This window comes from Notechis scutatus, chromosome 1, assembly GCF_049901735.1.
Source record: "Notechis scutatus isolate UNSWTSFEM ecotype Mainland chromosome 1, rNotScu1.2, whole genome shotgun sequence".
NCBI classification, from domain to species: Eukaryota; Metazoa; Chordata; class Lepidosauria; order Squamata; family Elapidae; genus Notechis; species Notechis scutatus.
The window spans coordinates 273,437,072-273,453,207 of NC_142009.1; the positions used below are offsets into that span (position 1 = coordinate 273,437,072).

General features: G+C 40.6%; 2 protein-coding genes across 8 annotated transcripts in view; one reads left to right on the plus strand and one right to left on the minus strand.

Moving 5' to 3' along the window:
* Positions 1-5,519, minus strand: part of MAP3K9 (mitogen-activated protein kinase kinase kinase 9) — a 35,727-nt gene extending 30,208 nt beyond the window's left edge. For 2 of the 4 annotated variants that reach the window (XM_087951534.1, XM_026671285.2), the window contains exon 1: positions 4,865-5,494. In XM_087951534.1, the coding sequence (XP_087807660.1) occupies positions 4,865-5,309 (445 nt within the window). In that variant the 5' untranslated portion in view covers positions 5,310-5,494. Of the gene's footprint in view, positions 1-4,864 lie in introns of all 4 variants that reach the window. The other 2 variants (XM_087951536.1, XM_087951535.1) reach the window with 2 other exon arrangements.
* An 8,542-nt stretch (positions 5,520-14,061) lies between these two features.
* Positions 14,062-16,136, plus strand: part of PCNX1 (pecanex 1) — a 98,988-nt gene continuing 96,913 nt past the window's right edge. For all 4 annotated transcript variants that reach the window (XM_026671106.2, XM_026671107.2, XM_026671108.2 and 1 more), the window contains exon 1: positions 14,062-14,436. In XM_026671106.2, the coding sequence (XP_026526891.2) occupies positions 14,284-14,436 (153 nt within the window). In that variant the 5' untranslated portion in view covers positions 14,062-14,283. The remainder of the gene's footprint in view (positions 14,437-16,136) is intronic.

Consider the following 16,136-nt stretch of genomic DNA (forward strand, 5'->3'; position numbering starts at 1 on the left):
AGTACTGAAGATCGCTGTGATTGCTACCTAACAGAACGCTTTCAGAGACACAGCTACTGACTGAAAGGAGCTGAGTCAAAAGCTGGGGTCTCTCCCGGGGGCTGGCTTTTATATCTTAGTACAGACTCAGCTATGACGTCATAGGAACGAGTCAACCCATCCTGGGCTCTCGATGCAGCATGGAGGAGAAACTCAAAGCTCACTATTACTCTTTCAATATAAGAAGCATATTGAAATATGACACACTTTTTAAAAGCTTTGAGATGGGCCAGTCACTCTTTCTTAGGTCAACCCACCTCACAGGAGTGTTTTGTGGAGAAATTAGGAGGAGGAAGGAGTATTAGGTGAAGAAAACAGTATTAAGAACGGTCTATTTATATTTCACTTTTCCCTATTACAAAGGCTCAAGGCAACTTACATGTTAAAGCTACAATTGCATGTCTGGGTATTGTACTCTTTATGAGTATATCCTTGATAAACTTCGGCATACCTCTGGACAGGGGCCCAGTCATAATACAACAGAGTCATATCAGCTGCATTGGTTTTCAGTTTGTTTCCAATCTAGATTCAAAGGGCCACTTCTTACCTTCAAAATCTAAATAGTTTAGTTGATGCTTCGATACCTGAATTATTTTTCTCTGCACAAATGTACTCATGCTAAAGTCACCAGGAGACGCTATGACATGTAAGATGGGATGCATGATTGGATGATGATGACAATGAAGTTGCAATGAACAATCTTGCTAACTGAGAGCTCAGTTTTTCATGTGATACACATGTGGAAATCAGGAAGGGCAAGTTCATCATACTGGCGATAAGGAAGATGTCTTATGGCATCATTTGTTTTGAGATATAGCATTCTAATATTTGTGTGTTGTTTTCTGGCTAATAAACAACAATTAATACTGTAATTCCACCACAAGAAGAATTTATCCTTGGTTTTCCATATTTATAAACATGCAAATAATCAAGACTATAGACTGCTGTTCAAATTATGGTCCAAATAATTCCAAGGAAGTCTAAAAGCAGGTACAATTATTTATTTAATTAATTAGATTTATATAGCTCCATCTTATATACAGGACTTTGGGGGACCAACTATTAAAGCAGGATAAAAACAGAATAAAAATACTGTTATGAAATATAAACATAAATAACATAAAAATAGCTGCTGAGAAACTCATAGCAAGTTTCCTTTTATATTGACATGCTGGAATTGAAAAATACCGATTTTAAGGAAAATATCAATTTTGAAAAGTAAAAATAATATAAGATGCAATTTAAGATTATTAATGTATAAGCCCTATATGCATATAATATCCTTGACAATGAAATATTGGGAAAAATGGTCAATAATTTTCCCAATAGCTTTTACAATGACAATGTTGTTACAATGACAAGGAGTAAACACTGCCTTTCCAACACCACTCATCTTGTTCACTCCAATCTGGATTCTTGGATAAACAGCATGATGACCAATTTGCTGAAGACAGAGAATGATTTAGCCAAATTTAAAAGAGAATTAGACAAATTTACTTACAACTGACAATGAAGATATAATACTGATAGCTTCTGTCTTTAGAATCATCTGTCTACAATAAAGGAACCAGCAATCAAGAAATATGCTGGTTGTATTACTAGTAACCCTCAGAATTCAAGAAGCTCTTACAGAAAGGCAGCATATTAGTTACTGCAATTCTTGCAGTCCATCTAATGAAGATCTGTCACTATTGAAATATCAATGAATGAAAGCAAAAAGTAGGATTCTGAAAAACTTTAGAAGTCCAAATAGTCATGTGGGAATTTAATGTTAAAAGACATTGAACTAGAAAACATCTTTAGCAACTGAAATAGTAAATTGGGATCTTTAAGTTTAAGTGAAGTGGAAAAAAGGAACAGCAGAAGTTATAGTTCTGAATTCCCTATTTAAAAAGCTTAAGCCTACTCAGATTTCCTGTATATTTTTTTTATTAAGTGATTAAAAGAAGTGAAACTTTTCATTTCATTTACTGTTGTTTTCAGTACTGTATCAGAGGACATAAGGATGCTTACATTTTATGAACAGAAAATTGAAGTTCTGAATTAATGGGTGCTGAATGGACAGCTCCTTTGGTGATAACATACAAGGTTTGCTAGAATTCTCAACAGCAATCTGAAGCATATGATTTTGTAGACTAAAAACTTTTAATGATTACTATAATTTATACATTATACAGGATTTTTTAAGGTTAAGAGAAGAGTTATCTCCCATACAAATACTTTCATGTAACAAAAAGCAGATAAATTCAAAGTTTAGTTTTTAAATATTATTCAATATAAATAATGAAGATGTTTTATCGTTTATCAAATTTAATTCTGTTTAGATTATGTATGTGTGTAGGTATGTATATATTGCATATACACACAGAGAGAGATGTACATTTGGGAACAAACAGACTTTACTCTCAGAACCATACTGTTCTGAACTATACAATATTGGTTTAAAAAGGCAATATAAACAATGCATCTTTACAAGAGTATAAATAACAAAGGTTACTCAGTGCAATTGCATGAATATTTAGTCTAAAACTCACTTTATGCCAAATCATCTCTATATGGCTAAACTAAATTGTCCAACTTTGATTATTTGACTGTGTTTCTGTTGATTATATTACTTGGTTAAACTTCTATAACTTCCTTGTATAAAGTAGTCACAAAGAGTTGACACCCAAATACATATTTCTGAGTAGACTTTTCACTGTATTTCTGCGTATGAAAAGAACAAGATTATACTGCATCAGTGTAGAAATACTGGTTAAATATAACTTTAAAAGGGACATATAGGGTATTGTTTATGAAACTTAGCTCCTATTTTTTATTTTATATTATGCATTTTATTATTTTTATCTGTTTTATTGTAAGCCATCCAAAAGTCATCTATGTGAGGTGGATGCTAGGTAACTAAAAACCCTGTAACTTAACTTCTGTCAGTTGCAGCCAGGTCAATTTGATATATGTAAGAACTGAATAGCGACAAATGAAAACAGATAGCTTTGTATCATTGAAAAGTGCTGCATATAAAATCCTATTTTCCTCCATAACACATTGCCAATTATAATGCTACTATTAAATGGTCTCAAAGCAATATTATGCATATTCTTTCCCACAGAAAAGGAAAGGGACAGGGAAGGAGAACTTTCTTTGTTCATTGTTTTTTTCAGGACAAGATGCATCTCAAAACCAAAATGAGGCAGCAGTGTCAAAATTAATGTAGTTTCCTTTTTCAGATTATTTACTATTTCCTTTTGAGGTGAATATAAGTTTCCCATATGTTGTATTTTTAAACTCTATTTTCTCTTGCAAATGTTTAAGGTATAAGAATGAAATGATTTGCAAAATTAGGATTTGAAAAAGAAAGAAAAATGCCAGGTCTAGCATTCTCTTTGAAATATTTTGATTTCGGCAATAATGTATAACAGTAATCAGAAAATATTGACTATTCCATACAAGATAAGCTAACACCTCTTACTGAATTTTAACACATTTCAGCTGTGTATCCTGACAGAAAACATCTTGGAACAAAAATCTAGATGAAAACCATAAATGCCCTCTGCTGAAGTTTCTAAGCAGAGTGAGCAGAAAACTGAACTGTTCATGTGTTGAGGCATTAAGATCACAGGAAAAAAAAAGGGGGAAATCACAGAAGCTTTGACAGTTGGGACAAACCACTCAAACATAGGAAGCTTTATATCTTTGTGGTAAGAACTGTTGAAACGTCCTCATAATGAATCGAATTAATGAACACAGGAAAATCACCTTGCTAGTTTGTACTAAAATTGAGATTACAACATTTATAATGACTTCAGAACAAATTACCTTTATATACTAAAAAGCATGTGAAACTGGACCCAAGTTACTACTGAGATTTAAGAAAAACAATTGGGCATAAAGAGCATGGAAGTTACAAAGGAGGGGGAAATGACCTATAAGAGTACTGATGTTACCTAGTTTGGGTAATGAAACAACAAAACAACCAAGCTGAGAGAGTATCAAGGTCCCTTCCAAAAACGACCCATTTAACAAGTAAAAGTACACTGCTGAAAAATGTTTCTCTCCTGACACTATATGACATTATACTTCTATACTGTTATCATTCTTTATTAAACTAGTATACCCCCTGACACTCAGCAACACTGGTAGGTATTCTTGAATGCACAGTTTTCAGAGATGCAACTTATACAGGAAGCCACAATTAGGTTGAATTTATATGACCTACTTTGAAGCAGTGGGGCATTGGATTATTTCATCTAAAATACAGAACAAGAATATGGGGAAGAATATACAATTCTCCGAGTTTACTGGCGTTGGGATCAAGAAAGAGCATAAAGGTGGGGGGGGGGGGGGGACGGCGATAAACATCGATGGGATACACTATAGCCACACCCCTTCCTTAGATCCCCCCGGAAGTATCCGATTGCCTTCTGCAAAACGCAAGCAAGATCGCGACTATTGCAATCTCATTCAGATGGGAGAAATCGATGCCATCCCTGGACGAAGTTTCAAAGACACGAGTCAAGCCTACCGAAGTGACAAGCATGCAGCCTACACGCACGACCCCTCCGCAAACTTCTTCGGCACAAGTTAAACCGAGCCTCCCCTGAATCGCGGCTCTGATCTGCAAAGGGGGGGGGAATTCCCATTGGTCGTCTGAATGGGCTTTATGCACAGGCTTTATGTTGGGGAGGGGGAAAGAGAAATTCGGCTCTTCCCCAGAAGCCCCCAACATCCACAGGGCATTAAGCCCGGCGTTTAACAGCTCGGGCGTCTTCCTGAACGCCTGCCCCCGCACATACACACACACACACACCGAGCCCTCCTTTCTTACACTGGATGGCCGGACTGGCAGCCTGAAGATCCGACCTCCTCCCTTCCTGGAGGCGGAGGCGGCGTCCGCTGCTGCTGCCCCGGCTGCTGGTCACGTAGTTGCTGGGGAAGATGCCGACGCGCTGGTCGATCTGGCCCGTCCACCAGCCTTCGTCCCCGGATACCTGCGAGTCCCTGGAGAGCACCTGCACCACGTCGCCGGGACGCAGGCTCAGCTCGTCCTCGCCGCACGCCTCGTACTCGAAGACAGCCGTCCAGAGGCCGGCCCCCCCGCCGGCGCTGTCGCCCGAGGCCGCGGCTTCCGCCTTCCCCCAAGCGGGGCTGGCCGCCGCCGCCGCCGCCGCTCCCTCCTCTTCAGCCTCCCCCGGCAGCGGCGGCTGAAGGGGGCTGCGCGGGAGGAGGAGAGGAGGAGGTGGAGGAGGAGGCGGACGGAACGGCTCCTCCATTCGGGGGCAGGGCTGCCCGCAGGGAAAGCTGCCTATAGCTCATGCGGCTGCCGGCTCCCGATCCACCCTTGAGGGAACGCCGAGGCCGGAGCCGCGCCACAGCCCTCCGCGGAGAAGAGACGCCGCCCAGCAGCCCCTCCACAGCCACATCGCGCGCCGCCGGGGCCGCCGACCGCACATCCTAAGCCACCTGATTGACCGGGCAAGCTTGGAAGAGGGGACGAGGGAGGAGCGTCCGGAAAACCCCGCCTCCCTGACCGGTTATCCCTGGGCTCTCATTCGCTGTTGCGGCAGTCCTTCAATCTCCTCCCTTACCTGATTGAAGATCGGCGGCGCCTTAACGGCATCCTGCCTCCCAGTTTAAGCCTCTCCGCCTCGTTCCCCCCCACCCTCCCCTCAGCTGTCTCGCACGCGCTTTAAGCCGTCCTTCCTATTGGGCGGCTCCCTCAACGTTCCCTTGGATCGGATTGAGCGTCAATGCGGGAAGCTCAAGGTTCTGTCGTTGCTAGGTGAGAAGGCTGCCTTTGGCCTCCCGGCGCGCCTTGGCGCGCGCGCCAGCCGACTCCGTGGCTTGCGAATGAATGGGCGCGGATCGAGGGAGGCAAACGGCTGCCCTTATTCTGAAGAGCGGTCTTTTTGCTCACTCCGGACGAATTACGGGGTTCTCCGGTTTGGTGTTGTATAGTATTCCGAAGTGCCAGTTGTGTCGGCTAGACATGCCAAACGGCCCTTACGATGAGCATCTTTTCTTTTTCAAAGTAACCTTTTTGGCTCTATCGGAACTCTTCTGTTTCTTCCTTGGTTCTGGCAACCAAGTGGGGCTACCTGCCTTTGAAAGAAACGAAGGCACAAAATTTGAGGCTACCTGCGACCACCCAAATATCGATGGGAGGAGTCAAGTGACCGTTTTATGAGATAAATGCACCTATCGGTGTATTCCCAAGGCCAATTTACAGCGCTATAATTTAAAAGCAAAGTCTGGTCACTGTTCTCGGGTTGCAGTTCAATTGTATGTACCATCCCGGGGTGGGGGGGAATCGTAAGGTATGTAACAAATGTAAATAGAGAAATAGATCCTAATAAAAGTGCGTTTTTTGTTTGTTCAAATCAGTTTTCTGCTGGCATAGCTTTCCTAGCAAGCTACTTAAATAATCTTAAATATGAGCAAGATTGCTGCCTTGCTAATGCTAGCATGGCATTTCAAGCCAATGCAGCAATTTGTTTCCTGAAGTAGGAAAATAATGGCTGAAATGTTCAAGTTCAGATCATCTCAGTGGAACATTTTTCTAGTTGCTAACTGTGTATTGTTAGCTTGTGATAATACACAGCTTACCATACTGTGTAAATTATGGCGTGCCTTTCATTGAACAAACCAACCAAGTACATGTTGATCATGACTAAGATCCCATGGCTTAGTATGTTGAATGAAGCAACCACTTTCAACCGAGTTTTGAACTACACGGACAAGCTATTCACCAGCACAAGCCATAATTTAGAATATTTAGAATAACAAAGAACTTTACATTCTGTGAGTTAGATGACTCACATGGTAGAGAAATGTGACTGAAAAACTGAATGATTCTGCTTGCATGGCACTAAATGAAAATTCAGGCATATATCAGCTTTTTATTTTAATCCTACTGATCTTCATAATTAATTGTATTACATTAATCTGGAAGAATCGATAAACAGTGGGTGAATGCAATAGTGGGTGACAAAACCAGAGAAACAAAATGGAATTGCAAACCCATTCAGCTATGGATGTAAAACACTGTTGAGGTTTATTTAGATTAAATAAATCTCAGCCAATTAAATCAGTTTATTCATTTAATATTTAAATAAATGAATATCTAATTAAACTATCCCTGAAAGAAAACTGCACTTGTTTCCAACATACATGTATTGCAGCTGGCATTGTCTTAATCCATGACTTATTAAAACAGTTTACTCGATTAGCTCCCAAGTATTGACACGCAGATTGATAAATAAAATAACTATTCTTCCTGGCTTTGCATAACACAGAGCCAGCAATTAACTACTATACATTGTACTTTAGCCTATGTGCAACACAGTAATTATGTTTGAAAATTTTATAAGTCACCTTTTATTCTAAGTGCAAATATTTGGAACTTTCCCATTCGTTTTATAAAAAACTGTTCTATTAGTGGTAGAATGTAATCAGATATCATCCAATATTTTAACAGTATATTTTGATTTTAATTCATGCTGGTTTCTATAACATATTATGCCCAATGACTATGCCCACCAAAAGAAATTGCAACCATGAATACATAATTTTTCTGCCCCTGGCAACCTCCAGACAGCAGGTTAAAGCAGCATACTTATCCTGTGTGTCTTATCCTGAGGTACAACGGTGTATCTGCAATGTGCTGATGAGATCTATCCAAATGGATAAATGATGTGTCCCAGCAGCAAGACTGAATTCTGTGGTACCCACTCTATTACAGAGTGGGAGATCAGACCATGAGCTTGATCATTCTTCCCCTTACACATTACACTTTACAGTTAAATAAGAGATATTTAGTTTAATAGTTAGATCTCATAAAATCTAACCATATTCATAAACTTGACTATATTTCATATAGTTATTTAATATTTACAGTTAAATAAATTTTGAAAAAAACATTATTGAGCATGATATTACATTTTCCAACTCATTGTAATATTTGGCAGCCAAACCAGAAGCAATTTGGATATCCTGTGCTTTACAAAATATACCTTCCTTAACTCTAAGCAAAAAGAGGAAACAAACTCAGTTAATACAGAAAAATCTCAATTTAACAGACCATGTTGGGAATCCAAGATTCCATTACTTGTGTAATTTCATAATTGATTTTTTATATTTCTGTGGAGGGGCATGATGGCTTAGTTAAATATGCTGAACTCATCAGTTGGAAAGCTGACAACACAGGTTCGAGACCCAAGTGCCACATGACGGGGTGAGCTCCCATTACTTACCCCAGCTCCTGCCAACCTAGCAGTTCAAAAGCATCCAAATGCAATTAGATAAATAGGTAAAAACTTCAGTGGGAATGTAATTGTGTTCCATGTGCCACATGACCAGGCAAGTGTCCCTTGGCTAAGAAACAGATGAGCACCAGCACCCTAGAGTTGGATACAATTGAAAAGGAGAAATCTTTTCTATCTTTGTAATCTCTATAAATTAAATGTTGTAAACTGACACAAATGACAAATACAAATAGCCATCAATTGTCTAATTACACAAATTGACACATGATATAAAATTACATCACTTGCCCAAATTGCTTCATAAATAACAGGCTTTGTTAAATTGTGGGAGATGTCTAATGAAAAATTGATTACTGCTCCCAAAATTTCCTAAACCCAGTGCCATTAAATCAAATGTTCAGTTCACTTCTACTGAAAATAAAATGGCATCATCAGAATGTTTTTACAAAGAAAGCTCCAGGTTAGAATGTTTTCACTGTATTGTATTCAAACTTTAAATTCAAAAATCTTAGAAAGATTTGACAGTAATGTGATGGTCAGATATTACTATGATAGTAAAAGGTTATCAATCATGGTTGGGCTTGGAACCATAATTTCTAGGCAAGATTAGCCTACACATCAGCATATCATTTGTGGTATTTTTATTTTTTATTTAAAAAACCCAGCAATTATTTTCCTTCAACTACATTACCGGTAGTAAAAAAAAAATTGTACCAGGATTGTGAAAAGCAATGTCTCCAATATTGTACATGACCAACAGATGGCAGCACTGATTCACCGGAAGCTTTCTCTTTTACTTAAATTGGTGAAGAGTAGTTGGGGGGAAAGCTTGTGTTGCTATTGTTCATAAAATGAAAGCTTGTAATGAGTATTCTTTAATTTAAGCAATCCACTATGAGATGTAAGTTTTAACTGCTCAAAGAATTGAAATTTGCCAGCAATTGTTGTCATACTATGAGAAGGAAAGCAATTTTTTTTTTCAAAGCATCATAGCAACCAACAGACCATGGGTACATCATTATGATTCAAAAACAAAAGAATATCATCACAAAGCTTCACTGCAAAAAAACACCAAACAAACATGCTTTGATAGTGTTGGAAGAATTATCCTTTTGGGTTCAGTTCCAAGTGGGGAAAAAGACACTGGAAACATGGAGGCTGTTTGGAAAGATGGTTTAATGGTGGACAGGACCACATGGCTTGGAACTCCAAAGTGAAAAGGATGATCACATGCTTCAAGGTGAAAAGAGAATGGAGGGCCAAGATGTGGAGGGACTCTTTCTTATATACCCTCTCTTAGGGCCCCACCTTAGTGTTTCCTGTTCCTGTGCAAGAAATGCATCCCATTGGCTGTCAGACTCCCAGAGGCGGGGGTCTTAACTAATTTTGTAGGCTTTGTCTGGACCACATGGCTTCACCTGAGTATTGGCTGATACTATCTTCCCAGGTCAGGTAGTGAGATGGGTAGAGGCCTTTATTATGTAGAATACTCTGGCCTAGGCCTTAATGGCCCATTAACAAAGGTGGGGGGCTGAGTTTCTGCCTCTCTGAGGTGAGTTTCTGCTTCTGAGTTTCTACTTTTTTTAGGGGAAATATTCTGCCTTTTTAATATTGCCCAGGATATTTCATTTTTCTAGGAGAGGGGTGGGTGCAATAGGAAAACTCATGATTACAATTTTTGATCAGCAGAGGGTGTTAATAGATTTTATTGAACTTGACACCACTAACAACTCCTTGCTACATTGCGAACCTCAAAATCTGAAACAAGTAAGATCAGAACTACAAAAATGAAATTACGTTGGATTTCATCATCTTATCCTATTCACCATGTAGTACAGGCTTGGTGTCATGCATTTTTCACCTTTTCACATTATATAAGGAATACCTTCATGGGCATCTGATTCAAATGCAGAGGTAGAAAGGACTACCAGGAACTGATTGAAGAAACAAAGTGTGGAGTTATTTGTGATGGCTTCAAAAAGTTTTCTATGACTGGAATGTGTGTGTGTGTGTGTGTGTGTGTGTGTGTGTGTGTGTGTGCGAATGCAGGCAACAGAAGAGCTCTTTAAGGATTATTTTGTTTCATTTATTGAAACAAATAATAAAAACCCTAAGGGTATCCCTGTCCAGCTCATGTGAGGTCAGTCAGAAATTAGAAATTAACTGTAAAAAGGTATGCCATGCACACAATTGCATTGTTTTTATTTTGAAGGTTATTGCTTCCCCCCCCAATTTACATATGTGCTTACATGCATGCATCCCTATGCACTTTTACAACCCTGTTGGTTTTGACCTCCACAACTGTTCCAGTTTCTCATGTGACCCCTTGAGAAAATTAATTGCCCTGGCTGTATGGCTGGACTGGCCTTCTCTAAAATTTGCTCCCAAAGAGACAGTGCAAGAACCCCATATTTCTAGTCATTTTCCAGTATTTGTTTTTGCCCATTCTTTCTAAACTCAGCAAAGTCACCTCAGTGAAATAGTGTTGAAATTTGACAAACTAATAAATGGAAGTACAATTCTTCTAACCAGAAATTTTCATTAATTTCTATTAAACTTTGTGTGATGATACAGAAAGGAAACATATAGCTGTCAGATTGCTAAATAAAGATCATGGTTCACATTCCTGGAAACCTAACCTAATTTTGGTCATCTTTGCAATGAGTTTTACTGATTCTTTCCATTGCTTTTCTCCATACATCTCTATTTCTCCATCAGATAGCTAATATTAATTTCTGAGCTCATATTAAATAAAACTATATACCAGCCAACAAAGCAAATGATCTTTTTCTTGTAATGTCTTATTTTTTAATATTACATCATTTAAATATGAGATTATATGCAATGCAATTGTAATTGAAGACTACGAAATGGAAGCACAAAACAATTTGTAAACCAACCGGCACACTGTACACACATGGAAGATAGCTTGATGTTTTTATGTTTTGTTTGTTTATGTTTGTTTTTAAAAACTAATAAAAATTTTAAAAAAATATTACACCATTTATACTAGGTACCTTATGCTCCACTGACTTTTCTAAAATCTGCTAGTACATTTGGCATTACTTTCTCTAAGTGTGAATCTCCACATCTTATCAAGAATATCATAAATCTATTTATATGAATAATTAATGAAACGGTTCAATAATTTATATATTCTCTGCATCTCACTTTTTTGGAAAAAAAAATATAAACTGATCTATGTACTTGTCAGTAATTCAGTCTTGCTTCATATTTGTTCTTTGTTTATAATAATTCAATGGGTATTTCATCTCCTTTTTGGTGATTAAATGTCCTATTTGATAGCTAAAGAACTTTCCCCAAATGGGGATTGGATAAAATATCCCAAGAAACAGATCAATAGGAGCATATATTAGTGTAACTGCGTATGGGATATCCAATAATTCTAATATACCATCTCATCATTTAATGGATTATAGCCAACTATAGTTTATATTATACTGAGTAATGTTCTTTCTGAGCATTATTGCCATGCCATGCCCTGAATAAATCCTGGTACACTTAAGTTCACATATGCCTAAAATTTCATTTCTACTTTGATAATTTCAAGATTTCTTTTTCACTTTTTATATTATGTTCCTCTCTCAAACCTTGCAGCATTGGTGATTACATTAGCTTGTGTCTACACATATAATTACCTCCAGATCTACTTATTCAAGTTCCCAGATAACTAGAGGAATGGTTTAACTCTAGCCAAGCACAGGCTATCTTTGGTAGCAACAGAGAAATAGTGTGCATTTTCTTCCAAATGGAAAAGGACTTTTCTTATGTGGATTGATTTCCCTCATGCTCTCTGAGCCACTTTTTGGGTGGGCAGATTTTTTAGGAAATATTCACAAAATCAGGATCTGTGAGAATTGCATGGATAAGTAATTTTACTGTGGATGCTAGGCAGACATGATTATGTAAAAAACGGTTCCTACAAAATTGAAAGATCTGTATATGTTGAGAATTAAATCCCAATGTTTTCTTCTTTCTTACCACCTTGTTGTAATGGACTGTTTGCCATCTATCCGGTTGCTGAGAGCACACACTGTGTTTCCCCAGGCATTGTATTCTCAGTGACAGCTCCTGCCTTTATATGGGTAGATGGAACTCCACCTGCCTTATGGATCCCTCTTAACTTCAGTCCTCCCCTTTGATTTTGCTGGTGAAAGTAACCTTACAAGGAGTTCCTGCTCTCATACAGCTCTAAAGTCAATGAAACCATTGGGTCTTTTTGTCAATCAAAGTAATGACCACCTGGTAAGATGTGTTTTAATTAATATCGTCCCACAGTTTGCAAGCAAACTGCCATTCGTTTTTGGCTGGGGTTAGTTACAACGAGTTAGTCAGCCATAATTTTGCCTAGCATGCCATACATCATGCAAAACAGAAAGCTGGCTTGAATAAACCATGGTTAATTACAGGCAAATTGATACAGATCTGCTATGTGAATAATACCAGACTATGGTCCACGGTAGATTTTACAACCGTAATAAAAAAATAAATAAAAATAAAGCAGCACTAACACAAAATGGTTTTTTGGGGGGAGCGGTTGGGAAGATCGAATACAGCTTTGTCAGCACACCACGAAGCAGGCGTGGAGGAAGAAAGCCTCGTTACTATGACACCACAGGACGCTTTCGGCTTTCCTGTTCTCGCAAGAATTGACCATCTCGCGAGAAGGGAGGAGGGGGCGTAACTTAATAACTCCAGGCCCCACCCACTACAAAATCACGCTCTTTTCACTTCAGTTCTTCTTTGCCGGGTTACTCTTCTCCAAAAGCCAATGGCACTTTGGCACAGTATTGTACCGCAGTACTTGTGGTTTAATCAGTGACCCACATCGCCCGATTTCATGGTCGCAGCGAGCTGCTTAACTGCCCACAACGCTGTACGCTGCCTTGCGCATAAGCGTTTTCCTCAGCACAGAAAATGTCTATGGAGATTCTCAGTTATCCAGGTCACGGTTGTCCCCCAAAGGTGGTTTTTCAAGAGGCAACTGAAGAAAAACCAGGAAGTCCAGTTGAAAAAAACACTCGCCGGGGGAAAGGGTGATAGGACAGCGGTCCAAATCGCCAAACCTCAAGTGTCTGCGAACTAATGGCCATTTGTACTTTCACATTACAAGCGCTAGGAAAGTACACCGCTCCCGGTCCCGACAAGCGAGCTGCTCTTCTATCCCTTTTTCGAAGTTCTAGTTTTTCGCAATTTCCGACACCTTTTGCATTTTTAGTGATCCTGTAAAATAAATGCCTTCCCCCGCCCATTCCCATACTTTCAGCAATGCTAACGGCTGAAGACGCTCCGATAGAGAAGACAGCAGATGCAGTCCAAAGCAACTCGAGTTCTGTTGCTTTGGCTGTGGACAGCTTTGCCAAAGGCTTGATTCTCTGCCACCTGGCGAGCCAGGCGGTGGACCTCTCCAGCGACCTAAGTAAATATCTGGCAATTTGGGGACATCAACGCAGGCTAAAAAGTCCAAACGCAAGGAAAACAGCGTTGGGGCTGGAAAGCAGCTCCAAGAAAAGCCCCTCCATCATTCGCCAAGGACCGAGAATAAGCATCTTTGCCCTTTGCGGCTTCGAGTCGCTTCACTTGGGGGTGGGGGGGGAGTCTTGCTCGCCAAGCGGTTGGGCAGCCGAACCGAAAATGATGCCGCCGCCGCACCTTCCGTTCGCGCAGCGGGCGGAGAATCCAGGTTGGGCGCTGAGGTCGCGTCGGCTGCCGCAAGGGTTGTCGGTCCATAGGCGGGCGGGCGGGCGGGCGGTCCGGTGCCCGGAAGTAAGATGGCGGCGGCGTTGGCGGGGGGAGGAGGAGAAGGAGGAGGAGGAGGGGAAGACGGAGGACAGGGGGTGGCTCTTGTGGCTGTCGCGAGGCTCGGGCTGTGGAGGCGGCGGGCAGTTGTGCCCGGGCTCGCAGGGAGGGTAGAGGGAAGAGGGCTCGGGGCTGTCAGGACCCGGGCTGGGGCCAGGCCGCCATGGGCTCCCAGGTGCTGCAGATCCTGCGCCAGGGTGTGTGGGCGGCTTTGAGCGGCGGCTGGTACCAAGACCCGCACCAGGGCGCCGGGGTCAACGCGTTGCACCTCTACCTGTGGCTCTTCCTGCTTGGCTTCCCTTTTACGTTATACATGGTGAGTGAAGGAGCCGGCCTGACCCATTCCCCACCGGGAGAGAAAGGAGGGGAAGCGGCTTTTTTTCGGGCTTCAGCCTCGCCTTCAGGTTGGGGGCTGTCACCCCCTTTACCAAGTGAGGGGTGTTCCTGGTCAGGTTGGGCTGGGGCGCTGCCTTGAGCCCACCGTCTCCCCACCGCTCTCCCCGCTCCTGCTTTTACTGAATTTTTGGAGGCGGAGGGCGACGCCGTTGGAAAAAGGGCCGTTGCCTCCTTGTTCATTAGCTAAGCTAATAAACTTGGGGACAAAAAGTCCAAAACCGACCTGCGCTCCTTGAAAACACAAATAGGAGAAGGTCCCAGTGGTTATGACCTCTCTCCTTTCGTTTGAAGCGGATGCGTGGCTTTTCTTTTTCTTGGCCTCCTCGTACGCTATGGGTCCCCCCCCCCCACAGGAAATGCTTTGTGTGGAAACCTAATGTTCCTTTTTCGCGTGTGAAGCTGAATGGGTGGCAATTTTACACGTGGGGTGTTTTGATGAGATTGTCCTCCAAATCTAAGATTGGCTGCGGCTTGTCAACATATACAATTGCTGAGGGTATAGTTGTGAAGGACCAAGGATAAGTAACTGAAGGCTTATGGACTCAATCCTGAAGTACTGAAACAACAGCTGGGGAGGGAGGGAAATGTTGGTGCTAATGTTCCACAATTGGATGTGCGTCCCTCTGTAGTGGGATAAAGTAATGCTCTTTTTTTTTTAGTAGAAATCCTACAGCGGGAGGTGCAATTAATGGTTGTCAGAGGCTCTTCCCAGTGCTCATTTTATTTTCATTGATGTTGATGTATAATGTTAATTTAAGTGTTATTCTCTTGATTGGAGGGATGACAGAAGTCCACATACTTGAGGTCTGTTTGAATTATGTTTCTGTGAAAACTTGAAGTCTTTGTATGTGTGTACAGAAAGCATACATTGCGGATGAAAGACTGCACAACGTTGAGAGATTACAGCATATATTTCTACTACAGTATGCTTTAAGCTACATACATTCATGTTGTATGTGGATTAATGAATGAGCTGATGTAGGGAGGCAATGAGATTTTTTTCTCTTGCTATAAACAAAATTTCTGTAACTTAAATCCAGCCAGGACATGTTATGGGATACTACGAAATATTTCTTAGAATCACTTTTTAAAGATTTTTTTTAATGCATTTATTGTAATATCACTGATATTCTTAGCCGACTGAAATCTAGATATTGGCAGTCATAAACTGGTAATAGGCTTAAACAATCATATCAATATTTTTGATAATTTGATTTCAGAAGTTAATAATGAGCTGAAGAATTATGGAGCAGAATTGGGAAATGAACATGCTAAGTTCTGTCGCTAACTCATTCCCCTTACTAAATTCAGTTCTGTCTAATGTAAGGGAAACTTTTTTTGTGAGTATGGTGTTGCCATGACAACCAGACATTATTGCACTTTATTCCTTGGAAATTCTAGTAAACATAAAATACCAGGGAAAAGCTGACTTGTGAAAGATTTATGTTGTTCATCAAATAAGACTCTAGAGAGAATTGTGCATGAGATTGCACTAGAAAAATAAAACGGGAGCATATTACCAAACAGCTTGCAATAGAATCTTGAAATTTCTTCCTCCCCTCTCTGTGGAGAGGGGGAGGAAGCAAGTGATTTCTGTAGGCAATCTCATTTGCCTGACTT